Raw genomic sequence first — 15,060 nt, 5'->3', positions numbered from 1 at the left:
GGGGAAGGGAGAAAGGGAAGAGGATATATATAGATAGAAGGACAAGAGGGGTTGAGGAGAAGAGGGAGTGGGGGAAGGAGAAGAGTAACAGAGATAGAGGGGTGGAAGAAAGACAGAAGAAAGGAGGAAAGAGAAAGAGACAAAGGGACAGAGAGAGGGAGAAAAAGGGAAGGGGGAAAGAGAAAAAGGAGACAGGAGAGAGATGGAAAAGGAAGGAGAGAAGAGAGTGAGGGAAGGAAGACAGAGAGAAGAAAGGGGGAGAGAGAGTGAGAGGGGGAAGCAAGAAAGGGAAGGAAAAAGGATACATATAGATAGAAGGACAAGAGGAGTGGAGGAGAAAAGAGTGTGGTGGAAGGAGGAGAGTGACAGAAAGAGATAGGGGGATGGAAGAGAGAGGGAGAGGGAAAGAAGAAAGAAGGTGAGACAGAGAAAAAGATGAAGGGGAAGGAGAGAGAAAGAGATGAGGAAGCAGAAAAGACAGAGGAAGGAATATAAAAAGAGAGAGAGAGCAGGAGAGGGGACAAAAAGTTGGCAGCTCTCCACAAAGTGCTACTTTATGAATTATTAGATTAAAACATTACATCATCCCTTAGTATCTCTCTCTCTCTCTCTCTCTCTCTCTCTAATTGCCCTCCATGCAGACTGCTGACACATTCTTATTGAATTGTGATGCAGTAAATGAACTGATGTCTCAGACGTCACATTCATGACAACAATAACTCCATATTTCACCAGAACAGCAGCTAAACTGCTTCATTAACGTTTGCATTACATTTTTGAAAGAATAAAGAGGCAAAATTTCTTTTATCTGAACTTGACGTTTTATATTAAGGTACATGAACATTACATTCTGCCATTGTGCTCACGGTAAAGAGGTAAACTCTCTCTCTTTCTCTCTCCAGTCAGAACTGAATACACACCCACACCCACACACATCCACACCCACACCCACCCACACAGACAGACAGACAGACACATCTCATCCAGTTTTCAGTTCATGCAGTCCTTTGTTCATAAACATCAGTCTGGGTTTTGTTTTTGCCTAATTTAGGCCGCTTCCACATGGCTGAAATATGACATATGACCAACCACTTTAACTTACAAAACATAGGCAAATGAAACAAAAATCAATAAATCAAGTACAAAAGGAAGAGAATAAACCAATCCAGACAGCTGATAGAGTAACAGATAGCTTCTTTAAAAAATAAAAGAATTATCCATGTATATTTACAGCATCCTAGTAACTGTTTCATGTTTTTTATCATTTTTTTTTCTCCATACAACTGAGCAATATTGATACTAAGTAGCGCGAACAGCGATAGAGACATTTATGACAATCGGCACTGCACAGGGTGATGACCAATCAGATGTAGTATGAAATATGACAAGAAGCATTACGGGGTGTCCACAGACTGTCTTTGGAATCACTGATTGGCTGGGTTCAGCCAGTCTTTCCACCCTCTAAAGAAACTCCTGTTCCGACTAAATGACCGACAGATGACATCACTTGTATTATGGAGCTTTCAGACGGTCCTCGAAAATTCATAAATCCATGAATTTTTGAGATTACTACAAGTGTGGTGCACTCAAACGGCTAAAGTCATACATACAAGCGGCATCCTTAACTTGAGTTGTACATAACTGCCAGTAGATTTTCTTGCTCACATAAATTTATGAGTTTATGACCATCCAAATTGTTACATTTTGGTGACAATAATTTTATGACTTTATGACTCGACAAGGACAGTCCAAATGCACAGACTCTCTGATACTATGTGAACATCATAGATCCAGCTGTCTTTTTTTGCAGTGAGTGATGTCATTGATCATTCTCAGTGGATATACATAATGAACGCAAGTTAAATGTAACAGTTGCAGTAAATGCACTCAACTGTTGGTTTGTCAATCACCAGAGGATGAATGAAGAACACCTGAATGCAAATGATTTAGTGAGGTGATGATTTCTCAGCGTTATGAGTTGACGAGGACCGTCCAAAAGCACCAGTAAACTCGGGTAACACTGTGTTTGCCTGAGTTTACTGCTCGTATCTACGACTTTGTCAGCTGTTAGAGTGCAGCTTCCTTTTGGCAAACTTGGAAATTCATGGGTTTACGAGTTGATGGGGACTTCCCAAACATACCGTAAAAGTCCAACCTAAATTCCCTCAACCCCCGCCCGCTCCCATTCCCGCATATTTTGACAGTTCCTGGGTGTTTCTGTTGGTTGTCTTGGCGACTAGCTAGTCTTTAGCTAGTCTTCAGACAGCGCATGCCACTTGGCGATCTGCCGCCGTGGGTGGTCACAGATCTCGCGCCAGTGTTCTCCAGGAGTGCCTGGGGAGGAGGTGCCAAGCAGCAGGCGGCCAACGAGTGGTGTCCTCGACGTCCGGTCGGAGTCCAGCAGCAGCAGCTCCACGCTGGTGTCCCGCAGACCCTCCTCAGAGGGCACATCGAAGACGAAAAGCTCATTAAAGACGGGGTTTGGTGCACACTTCTTCACGTGAGTCTTCTTCTTGCACACGCGCTTCTTCCCCTGGTACAGGTTCACCTTCACATATGGGTCTGCAGAGAGAGAAGGAGAACATGTCAATCATTATGGACTACACAAGCACACCTCCAAACCCAATTAGCTTATTCTGGATCAGAGCTGCACAAAAAGGGGCCGAAATGACAATTGGTTTGGCCCACCAGAAAGTCACCTAAAGCCACACTTACAGTTCCCTTGCAAGGGTGTGACTGAGGCTAAAAATAAAAAGATAAAAGTAAAGATTGCTGAGAAGGTCATGCCTAGACCCTGGGTACATTAACGTTTCCTCATTTTCAGAAGTTCAGTGCTGCTATATAAAGGGTTGCCCCTCCAGAGGTCAAAACAGCCAAAGCAGTCACGCCATTGGTAGAAGATAATATTCTATAAACAGTACAGTCTGTGTATACTGGCAAAGTGTGAAAAATATAAAGCTAACAAGTTGCTAGCTAGCTGTTTATCTTTTTGGTCTTCACCCGACTATAAATGTTACACTTGGGCCAGTAAAACAACCATTTTGGATACCAATGTTCTAGATCAGGGGTGTCAAACTTAACCACTAAAAGGGCCATATTAAAAACCTCAGCAAATCAGTGGGCCAGCTGTGTTTTTATTTCATTTTTACTTAATGTTTTGCCATGACCCGAATGGGCCATTGTTTATTCAAAATATGCCAAAACTGTAACAGCAAAATAGGCACTGAATAGTTATTCAAAAATAATTCTAAATAAAAATAAATTGTTTTAGGTTATATTTTTAAAACTGCCTATTTTCTTGAACTAGACACCAGGCATCTTTTCTTTCTGTGTAACCGCTGGCCCATAGATTGTTGTTTGGTTGGAAGGCACACTATGTTGCAGTACATGCAGGGGACTGTAGTGCATCTCAGGGTGAAATGGGCTAATAAGAATAGAAAATTAAAATAATTTAGGGGGCCGAATAAGACTGTGTCATGGGCCTGACTTGGTCTGCGGGCCTTGTGTTTGACACATGGGTTCTAGATCATCCTATTAATGAGTATATTTTTCTCTTTCTTTGCTTACAATTCTGCTAATTCTCTTTTTTTTTTTTTTACAGTTTTTAACAGACTCTTCATTTTCACTTCTATTTTTAATCATGTTATCAGACAAATGCAAGGTTAAGAGTCTTGCCTAAGGACACTTATTGATAAGCTTAGTGATGGTGTGCTTGTCTGGACATGGTCTGCCACATGGAGGGCAGCAGTGTTACTATGCTACAACAATTATTCTTTAAAATTCTCAAACTTAATTCATGCTTTTGCATACAAACATAGCATTATTCATCCAACTAATAAAACAACCTGAATTTAGTTAAAATTGAGAAAAAGTGAAAGAGAAAGATCGAGAGAGAGATTAAGCTCTTCCTTAAAGCAGCTATGTTCTGGGTCTCTGGCAGGCAGAGATCAATATCTGGGTCGATGGAGAGGAAATGTTTGGTGCAGTTGAGAGAGATTGCTCTGCCTGATGTAGTGACAATAGCTGTATGAGTTATTCTGGCTCAGGTCAGGGTTATTCTAAACTCCCACCTTCAGGAGCACAGACACTTATTCACAGCACTACAATACAGTCTGAAGATGCACTGCTTCTACCTTCACCTCATTTGCCCTTGTACAGCTGATCTCACAATGTCCACTAATTACAGCTTATCTGTAAAATTAGACTTTAATTATGAAACTCTCTGTATCACTCAGACGACTTGATGGTTATGGATTTTGTCCCTTTCTGATTCCAAAGACAAACACTAATAATGAGTCTTCTCTCTCTGTCTGACTGCTACCATGTTTCTTACCTCTAAATTTTATTTCAGATCACATCAACAATTTAGTACAGTAGTCATCAGTTTAGTACAGTCTTTGTTGTAATATTGAGAAGTGGAATCATTTGAATAATTAGAACAGACATAAAGGACTAATATTTGATAATGATTACTGCCCATATCATTGATGTCCAAAGATAAAAAAATCTACTTTACAGGAGCATTTGTGGTCCACATATCTTGAAATTTTCACACAATGTGAACAGCAGCTGCTGTGCCCAAATGATATAGAAAAATAAAAATTGAAAAAATACAGACCTACTTTTTTCACAGCAACAATATACACTACCCTGTGCTGTTGTCTATGTAACCTTTCCATTTCTTGCTGATGATGTATCAATCTTAAGAAGCCAATTCCACAGTTAGTATAATGGTCAGTAAAGTATACATACATTTTTTTTTACAAATGCTTAAAAAATTATTTTATTTTTTTGTTATTTTTATTTTTACTTAATTTCCACCCCAATTTAGTAATGTCCAATTCTACTAGCTAGCTAACTCTCCCCCAGTCACATGATGCTACCAAGCTGGGAAGGTAAAAGCTAGCACATGCTTCCTCCGAGACACGTGAAGTGCCACCACATATTTTCAAAACTGCTGCAAATACAATGTCATTAAACAGCTCACGACGCTTGGAGGAGAACACTAATTGCCATTTACTTTAGCTAATAGATGCCCACATTGGCTAACATTGCTTGCTTGCTTGCTTCTGTCTTTGCTCTGGGATTTATTTCACACATGCTTTATGGATGCAGATGGATTTTTTGTTTTTTGCCACTCCCAGCATAAAATAGTTACTTTGAGTTAGCTGCACCAATGTCCCAGGAGCCTCAGGTCTTTTTGCTTCATTTTTGTTTTTAAATCCTTGCTGCTTAACCAGAGCTTGCTTTGTGGCCACGGACCCCACACTCACCTGACGGGCCGTTGGGGTCAGTCTTGGGCAGATGGCGAGCCTTCAACACCACCACGGTCAGGGTGCTGGTGGTAGACTGATAACACAAGGACAATAGCAACTCTCCCCTCCCTGCACTCCTCTACAGAAAAAAAGGACAGAAGAAAATAAATGTTATGTATTTGTACTGAATTCATAACCCATATCCAGTATCTATTAGCTGTGTTTGGGGTCACTCCCTATTAGAGAATCTCAGTGGTGCGGCAGTCGTTTGTAACGTTGTTAGAATTCTCAGCAGTCATTGCACAGTCAGATCACTATAGCAAACACAATGTAGTGAATAGTGACTGAGGGAACCAGTTTGAGCACAGTGCAGGTGTTACAGCTTCTATCAACACATCCCATGGCACATGAATACATTTATTTGCACCTATTGTATCTGTTACAAGAACCATGTGACTCATTCGACATTTCATTCACTTTCTCTTATGTGTAATAAGAAACCTGTTGTGTATAATTTCCTTCACTGCATTCACTATATATCGCTCCCAGTAACGTGTGAACTCAGCAACACGTTGCCATGGCACCCCGAAGCAGGGTTCTGCTGCTGCCGTCGCGATGACTCAGAATGTCTCCCAACCAATGAGACGTAATTACCAGTGTTTGACTGTTTTCAGCTGCAGTCACCAGCCGAGGATAATGGCTTCTCTTTCCACTCCAAATGGAGTCCATTGTTCTGTGCACAACGGTGGAATCATGTTGTCAAAATCAGGGCACGTCACTGGCAGCGCCGATTGCTCTGTGTTTTGACAGAGCTTTAGCGTAACTGAGGTTTTAGTGCTTTTAGACAACTGCAGGGCCTTTCTGTGTCAAGTGACTCAGAGATGCGTTGTGTATCCAACTGGCCATGAAGAGCAGCACAACCAAATCAATAGCCAACCTGGTGCTAGGACAAACCGGTCAGCACATAAATCATTCTCCAGTGAAAAAAAAGAGAGGCGTTTTTGTTTTGTCTGTAAAAAGAACCAGCTTTCTACCAATTTTACTATTTTAGAGGGCGACTCCTTAATGTGCAAGACACAGTGAGTGAAGGCTAGGTTTGCTCCATTAGACGGCTAATTAAATATTTAGCGCTTGAGGTCCAGTGGTCCATCTTTGCCTCTAAATGGGTGACATATAAGCCATTTTATTGACCCCCCCTCACCACACACACACACACACATACACTGTTGACAGCATATGCCCATAGCCCCTGACACACATGCACACTCGCACACACGAAGCAGTAATCATCCTTGTGCTCTTGGGTGTGTCTACAATGCTGCCCACAATCCGCCGACTCACTATGGATCCATTCTAATGCTGCATTACTGAAGGAGGAAACCAGATATCTTACATACCTTATTCTCTTTCTTGCTCTACATTAACCCTCTTTACACACACATACACACTGTATCTAATAACACTCATCCACTTAGACAAAAAATGTACAAATATATTGTTTATTGATGTCGAATAGAAATTGACTCTGTAAAATTTTGTAAATTTCACAGAGTCAATTTCTATTCTTACATTATGTAAAGGTTCTTTAAAATTTTAAACCTTTAAAACTTTTTTGGCTAAAGTAAAGGCTTTCTGATATTGAATGTCAGTAAAAACACACAAAATAAGGCCACGCCCCTTACCCTAACATTCCTCTTGATGATGTCACGGTTCATGAGGACCCGCCCCTCAGAGAGGTCAACATCAGCCAATGGGACGAGTGTTTCCCCAATGACCTCGTCACGAGAGAAGCGGTCAAAGCTGAGAACCATGAAGTGCAAAGCCAGCTGGGATACGCGGGTGTACGGGATGCCGTAGAAGCTGAAGGTCTCATCAAAGGCTGGGTCCAGAGTCTTCCTCAGAACCCTTGTCTTCACCTTGTGCTTCTTCTCAGGGAGCAGGGTCAGCTTGATGTAGGGGTCAGAAGTCAAGGATTGTTCGTCGGTGGCAGACAGACCATGCGCCTCCTTGATGTGCACCATGAAGGCCTTCTTTTCAAAGTTGTACTCAAGAGAGAAGAAGAGGGTACCTAGGCCACCTTCTTTGTCCTGCAGCTTGTCCAGGGCTGGTGTTGGCGTCTGGCTGGACAAGCTGCTCTCTGGAGTTGTAGCTTCCTGACTGCCTCCTGAACCAAACCCTGGGTGTGGTGATGGGATGTCTAGGTCCGGAGAGCTTCGCACTTTGGGATGGACTGCAGCTGGTGGCTTGAAGGTGAAGTTTCCATTGAGGTCTCTCTTCTCCAGGTCCAAGTGGAGCGCGGGGCGCCCCCCGGTGGGACTGGGGCTTGCTTTTCCCTGTGCGGGGTCCGGTGACTTGTCTCCAGCGAACTTCTTCTTGCCATTTAGGCTCTCAGGGTAGATATCCACACCCTTTAGCATATGGACGAACTTGTATGGTGGAGTTTTGGTGCTGCTCTTGTTGGTCTTGCGCTGGCAGCAAATCCAGGAGAAGGCGGAGACGCTGAAGACCAGGCCAAAGATGCTGACAACAGCCACACTCACGGGAACCTCCGCTGGGGGAACAACATCACATTAGAACTTTACAAGCATACTTGGTATTGCTTGGTATTGTATTGGTAATTTTCACATTGTAAAGGCCACCTTTAATCAATCACTATCAGTCATAATCTTAAAAATAAAGGTGCCTAAAAAGCGGTTCTTTGGAGCAAAGCCATAGAAGAACTATTTTTATTGATCAAAAGCAGTGTTTCTCAGACCATTCTCCCGAGATGCCAAGACGGTCCTTATTTTTGCTCCATCCCAACTCCCAGCACAGTGGGAGAGAGCAACCCCTCCCATCACTTTCAATTTAGAACTGCTGCCCAAAATAACCTTTCAGTGGATGATTCTTTAAAAAAATCAAACGAAACCATTGAAATAAGAGGTTCTTGAGGGAATCAAAGGTGATTTCTCTATGGCATTTCTCCAATGAACCCTTTTTGGCACTTTTATTTGTAAGTGCAGATGAGTATAGATGTTTGCTATTTCTCTTTTGCTTCATGTACAAACATATTTAGCACAAACTGTACCATTACATCAGAGGCAACACATAAATATACAGATATCGTGACTGACGTATTTGGCTATGACTCAGGAAAGCCAAAATATCCTGAGAATAACACTGTCGCTTCACACCTAGCAGGACCTGTCAAGAGATCTGGGGGCTTCATACCTCAGCAAGACTTGTGAATTAAGCGCTTTGGTGTATGACTAAAGGGTGCTAGGCTGACCATGCAATTAGTATTTACAGTAGAGTGACGATTCTCTGTGATTTCCCACTGGTGAGTTGACCATGCTAATGTTGTAATACTCCTGCTCTGGAAGAGAGTGGAAATTTCCTACTGCATGGTGGGTGCACCTCTCAGTGGAATTACACCGTCTCACCCCCTCCCATCACTTTCACACATGTACACAGCAAGTTTGTATGACTCTCTTTGTGGGGTGTTCCCACTGACGTGTATATTAATGTAGCTAAATATTTCTCAGTGTTCACCTAAGCCAACCCTGACTTCAACCTTCGTAACCAAAGGCTAATTTACCTTTTCAAACGAAAGCTGCATTGGCGTTTTTTAAAAAAAGCATTTTTCCTCATGAAGACTGTTCCTCACACTGTCTAAATGTTCATGTTTTCCATTATTCGGGGGACATTTGGTGGACCTAATGGCCACACACACGCCCAGCACTCTGACACATTAGGGTGAGAATGACTCAGTGAAAAGGCTTCAAATGGGTCATTTGAACATGTACCTTAGAAAAACTGCCTCTGGCACCCTAAAGAACCAGTGTGGATTTGTAAAAGAACTGGCCAGCCTACAGTAATGATGTCATGGTCTACTTATAGCCATTGTGCGTGCCGAAGGGAGAAAAGCAACATTTCATCACTGAGCTGCTGCCACGTCAAACCATGAGTGCGAGACAAGCATCTTCAATGAGCAATCAGTCTGAGAAATGGACACATCATTTAAAAACATGGTTCTTCAAGGGTTCTTTCTCTATTTAGACACATAGAACCATTTCATGCTTTGCATGGTGAAATCGTTATTCAGACTGATGGAGAATGTGTTGTATATGGTCCTATATAGAACCATTTTGAAAATGGCTCAATATAGCACCAAAAAGGGTTCTTCTATTGTTACAAGTTTGATATTGTCACAAGAGAAGAACCCTTTTTGGTGCAGTTTAGAACCCTTTTCAGAAACCTTCTCTATAGAACCAAATCAACACATATCAAGAACCTTTTCACCATGCAAAGAACCATTCAAGCATGAAATGATTCAATAGAGAGCTCATGGTTCAAAATAGAATAATTACCTTTCTTAAAGAACCCCTGAAGAACCATCTCTTTTAAGTGTGATAAACAGATGCCAAAAAAGCCTATAGCTTCTTTTGCACCTCTAATCCAAAGCCAGTCTGCCTTTAACCCTTTATAGACACACGTGGTCCAGTCGTACTCACCGAACTGCGCTTGTTCAGGAGCCATAGGAGCCATCGGAGCCATCGCTGTCCACGGTGCTGAAACGACGCTCCACTGATTCTAGCGCCAAAATCCCTCCACTCGCCTTCAGTCTTTTCTCGACTTAAGTCTCGAGACACGGACCTAAATATTTAAGCGCTTGTATCGTATTAAAAATTCACGCTTGCTTGTTGTTCTTCTTCAAGGAACACCTGGTAGGATCGTCCTCCTCCTTCCTCGTTGGTTTTCTAGCACCCGCCCTGTGGTGATAGTCTCTGCGCTATATGAGTGAGGAAAGGCGCCACCCTCATCTCTCTCTCTCTCTCTCTCTCTCTCTCTCTCTCTCTCTCTCTCTCTCTCTCTCTCTCTGCTGAATTCGTCGCTCTGACGCAATTCTGACGAAGGCTGGGGCTGAAATCACTGCCCTGCCATCGAACACAACAAGGCGAGTCAATCATTCTGATTGCTGAAGGTTTGAGGGGCGCGTGTGCGTGTGCGCGTGTGTGCGCGTGTGCGTTAGGTAAAATGTCCTTGACGTTTAGGTTTAAGATGCAGGCTCCTTAATAGACCCAGGTTAATCGTCCAAAATCATATAAATGGACAAATACATATGGGATATGTTATGATTACATATGGGTACTTACATATAATACATACAGGTGCTCACTGTCCTGGCAGTGCACAAAACAAACCTGTGTGTGTACAGAGGTGTGTGCGCATACAGAACTGTGTAAAAATCATTTATTTATTTATTATTTCATTTAACTTCCACTGAATACCGTTAAAAAGTAATGCATTTTTTTCAGAATCACGATTACTTAACATCAAAACTCAGTTTTCAGTATTTAGTTTGTCCACTCTTTGCTTTTATTACCGCCTCCATTCTTTTCAGAAGACTTGCTTTCAGCTTTACAAAGAAACCTTTGAGGATATTTTTCCACACCTCCAAAGTTTAGTCTTAGAAGTTGGTTGCATTTTCTGCTTCTCCAAGTAATCCAAACACATTCATTGATGTTGAGGTCTGGACCAGTGTTCAATGTTCTGAGAACACCAGCAGCTTCTTTGTTTGATTTGCAAATTTTCTTTTTTTTTTCTAGTTTCTTTTCTCAGTAACAGCTTCTTGACAGCTACACATCCTTTCAGACTCATAGTGAGGAGTCTTCTTCTCACAGTGGAAGGATGAACAGTGGAGCTTGATTTTCTCCTCTCTCTCAAAGATGAAAGATTTCAGCGCTGTTTATCTGATGGTGATAGTTTTGGTGGTCTACCAGGTCTGGCACGGTCATGAGGAGTCCCACTTTCTCTATTATCTTTGAATCATGTTTTGAACTCCAGTTTTGGAGACTCGTGGTTTTTCACTTCATTTTCTTTGTCTTGCCCTTCATTATGCAAAAGGATTATCTTAGATCTAATCTCCTCAGAAATCTCTCCTGAAAAAAATAACATGTACTTACTGTGGAACTGAAATAAAAGAAGCGTGGTCTCTGACTTTTACACAGTGTTCTGGGTAAAAAGATCTTCATATGTCTAGTCATTATGAGTGTGCAGAACACACACTTCTGTAATAAAACTTCATTCTTAAAAATGATGGTTCTTCAAGGGTTCTTAAGTAAACAGTTCCATAGAGAACTATGAACACTCAGAGAACCCTTTGCATAATTAAAGGGTTCTTTGCACCGTTAAATGGTTCATCAGATTGATGGGGAATGTGCTGTAGATGGTTCTATATAGAACCTTTTTGAAAAGAGTTCTATATAGCACCAAAACAGGTTATTCTGTTGTTACAATGTCAAGCCTGTAACAATGGAAGTACCCATCTTAGTGATATATAGAACCATTTTCAAAAAGGTTCCATATGGAACCATATAAAACACATTCTCCATCAATCTGAAGAATCCTTTCATGATGCAAAAGAACCCCTTAATCATGCAAAGGGTTCTTTAAGTGTTCATGGTTCTATACAGAACCATTTTCTTTACTAAAGAACCCTTGAAGCACCATCTTTTTTAAGAGTGTAACTAAGAAACAAGTGCACTACATGCCCTTCAAACAAAACATACAGTAAAGGCCTCAGGAAGCTGTATATGTTGTAGTTTGTCTAATCCACAACACCAGAGACAAGACTGAAAGCCTTTCATGGTGCATAAAGCTCCACAGCAAAGCTCAGCTAGTCTCATTTTCTTTATTGTTAAGTGGATCAGCGTATTCAAAAGGCCTGCTTTAGGGTAATTTACAGTTACATGGCTACAGTTTAGAGGACATTATGGCAGTAAGTGCTGTGTGTCTGTAGCTTTATTCCACATCTGGGATTATGAAAATGGAGCAGGAAGGAGGAGGGTCCAAGGACACTGGATCAATAGATTTTTTTTTATAAAACAAAAGCAAAATACTGTGTTACAGTATTACAAAGTTCAGTGCTCAGGAAATGTTGAGCTACACTTGAAGTTTATAATTACATTTGGGTCATTCCATGTCAGCTCACATGGGGCCTGGCTGGTCATGTCATGAATTTCCAAAAATAAAATCAAGCAAAGAAAAAAAGTTTAATTCACACAACCATGTAAAATTTCAGAGCTTTATTCAAACTAGTTTTTGTTTTTTGAAGTCTGCCCCATTAGTAGAGGTTATTAAGCCTATTAGAGCTGTTATATTAAAGGGGTATTGCTCCACACACACACACTACCTAAGCCACTTATCCTTCTGGGTCACTAGAGCCTAACCCAGTGGTCATTGGGTGGAAGGCAGGAAACACCCTGGACAGGTCGCCAGTCCATCATAGGGTAGACAGACAGACATATACATTCACATACACATTCATATATAGGGGCAATTTAGCATCTCCAATTAATCTGACTGCATGTCTTTGGACTGTGGGAGGAAACTGGAGCACCGGGAGGAAACCCACACAGACACGGGGGAGAACATGCAAACTCCACACAGAAAGGACCCTGGTCGCCCAGCCAGGGAACCGAAACCAGGCCCTTCTTGCTGTGAGGCAACAGCCATGCTGCCCAGAATTCCTCCAAATTCTCAAAATTAAATTGTTAAGATGTACATAAAGTCTTTCAGTGTGGTTTGATGTAAAATACTCCATTCTATAAAAACACTATGAGTAAGAATTGTTCATAATGGTGGTGATAGGAACTAGACACCTGAAGAGGTTAATGTACCTAAAAGGTCCCTCACAGAATGTTATTACACTAAATTGTTGTAAATACACTGCCTGATACATTGTTTTATTGTAGTTATTTTTGTAAAATCATTCATGGCAGAGAGATACATGCAGGGCGATGTACACTAACTAAAGGTACTGAAAACGTACTCTTGAGGGTACCACCCCAGTGACAAGTGGGGTACCACCCCTCTGACAGTTTAGAACCTTTTTTCTGAGAGTGTAAGGGAAAGCAGTACCCACAGAAAACATACTTAATTTTAGATTTACTACTATTTTTACAGTATGAACATATAAAAACTCGGAAGACATCTTTTGGTTCACTGGTCATTTTGGATAGTAAATAAAATGGCTATATTTGCTGATTTGCTGATGTCACGACTCCTGGTTTCTACCACCACCACTGTAAAGAAATCTGAGTTGATAAGTTTCTCTGTAATGAACCACCTCACATCAAAACACTCTCACTGACTTTGTTTAGAATGTGATGTGTTATAGTGCGAGGGTCTAAATGTGATCCTACAGACTAAAATGTCTGGAAATTTATTTTCCTCAAAACTAATACTAGAACTGAGCAGCAAAAGCCCTCTGTCTTGTTTAATTTTGGCTTAAACTCAGCCTCTTTTAACAGAAGTCTTATCCCAGCTCTTCACATTATCTGTTACATCTAAAAGCCTTAAACGCTGCAGCAGTGCTCGTTTCCCCCTCTTCTGAAGTCTGGTTCTCACTCAGCTCTCTCAGAGTCCTCCACTGACACAGATTTCACATCTCCTCCAGTCACATTCACACCCTGATCTGCTGTGTCACCATGGCAGCCCGTTGGCCCAGCAGCGCTCTGCAGGCACAGCACTGACAGAGAGACGGTCACTACTAAAGGATCAGACACGGGAGAACAAACATCACTTAGTAAAGGTTAACTAACGAAGAAAAGGGGCTCTGTCTCTATGTGAGAGAAGAAAGACAGGGACAGAGGGAGAAAGAGAGAGAGAGAGAGAGAGAGAGAGAGAGAGAGAGAGGGGGGAGGGAAAGAGAGGGAGGAACACAGAGAAAAACAGTAGAAGACAAAAAAGGAGAAGGAAATAAAACAATGGACGAGAGAGGAAAAGAGAGAGATTAAGGCATAGAATGATAAACAAAGAAGAGAAGAGAAGAGAAAAGAAGAGAAGAGAAGAGAAGAGAAGAGAGTGGATTGGCAGGGAAAGAAAAAAGAGAAAGGAAAGAGACAAAGAGAAGGGAAAAGGAGAGAGAGAGAGAGAGAGAGAGAGAGAGAGAGAGAGAGAGAGAGAGAGAGAGGGAGGGGAAGGAAACAAAGAATGAGGGAGAGAGTAAAGGAGGGGCGCATATAAAGATAAACAGAGAATGAGAGAGAAAAAGGGAGAGAAGGGTAGAGACGGACAGAAAGAAAGAAAGAAAGAAAGAAAGAAAGAAAGAAAGAAAGAAAGAAAGAAAAACAGACGGTGTGACATGGGAAAGAAAGAGAGCGAGAGGAACAGAGAGAAATAGAGAAAGAAAGGAGAAGTATACAAAGAAAGACAGAAGAGTGGAATAGGATAAACAGAAAAAGAGAAAATAGAGAGAGAAAAGGAGAGAGAAGGAAAGAAAGAGAAAAACAGGGAGGTGGAGAAAGAATGAGAAGAGAAGAGAAGAGAAGAGAAGAGAAGAGAAGAGAAGAGAAGAGAAGAGAAGAGGGTGGGATAACAGGGATAATGAAGGAGAGAGAGAGGGAGAGAGAGAGAGAGAGAGAGAGAGAGAGAGAGAGAGAGTGAGAGTGGGTGGCACTGCAAGAATTTAACAAAACAAGTCTTTATCCGTAACTGCTAAATCATCAGTGCCCCCCACCCTGCTCACCACCCACCTGATTCACAGCTCGGTCCGCTCCGGTCTGCTCCGCCGAAGCCTCTTTGAGCGTTTTGTGGCTAAATGCTGCCACCTGCTGGTTCATCTGTGAATTGCCCCGGCACTAAAACGTGCTTGTTTATGAACCACGTAAAATTCATACGCTGAATAAGATGACTTAGAAGCACATTTATCATAAATAAAACTACAGTTCATATCTTAGGTCAACCAGAGTCTTTTGTATTATCATTTTATCCCCCTTCCGCGCCGCTGTATAAAGCCTGTGTGCGTGTGTTTTGAGGAACG

At 41.8% G+C, this 15,060-nt stretch overlaps 1 protein-coding gene across 1 annotated transcript; it reads right to left on the bottom strand.

Moving 5' to 3' along the window:
* Positions 1-802: 802 nt before the first annotated feature.
* syt4 (synaptotagmin IV) lies at positions 803-10,056 on the bottom strand. Its single transcript, XM_036597446.1, has 4 exons — positions 9,749-10,056; positions 6,938-7,806; positions 5,274-5,394; positions 803-2,562 (listed from the first exon to the last, which is right to left on the bottom strand). Exons 1-4 carry the CDS (start codon positions 9,789-9,791, stop codon positions 2,252-2,254), a joined length of 1,344 nt encoding a protein of 447 aa, XP_036453339.1. The 5' UTR covers positions 9,792-10,056; the 3' UTR covers positions 803-2,251.
* Between the last annotated feature and the right edge of the window lie 5,004 nt (positions 10,057-15,060).

Source organism: Colossoma macropomum, unplaced genomic scaffold (genome assembly GCF_904425465.1).
Source record: "Colossoma macropomum unplaced genomic scaffold, Colossoma_macropomum, whole genome shotgun sequence".
Lineage (NCBI taxonomy): Eukaryota > Metazoa > Chordata > Actinopteri > Characiformes > Serrasalmidae > Colossoma > Colossoma macropomum.
Note: the sequence above shows the minus strand (reverse complement) of the source record. Positions and strands in the feature narration are given on the sequence as shown.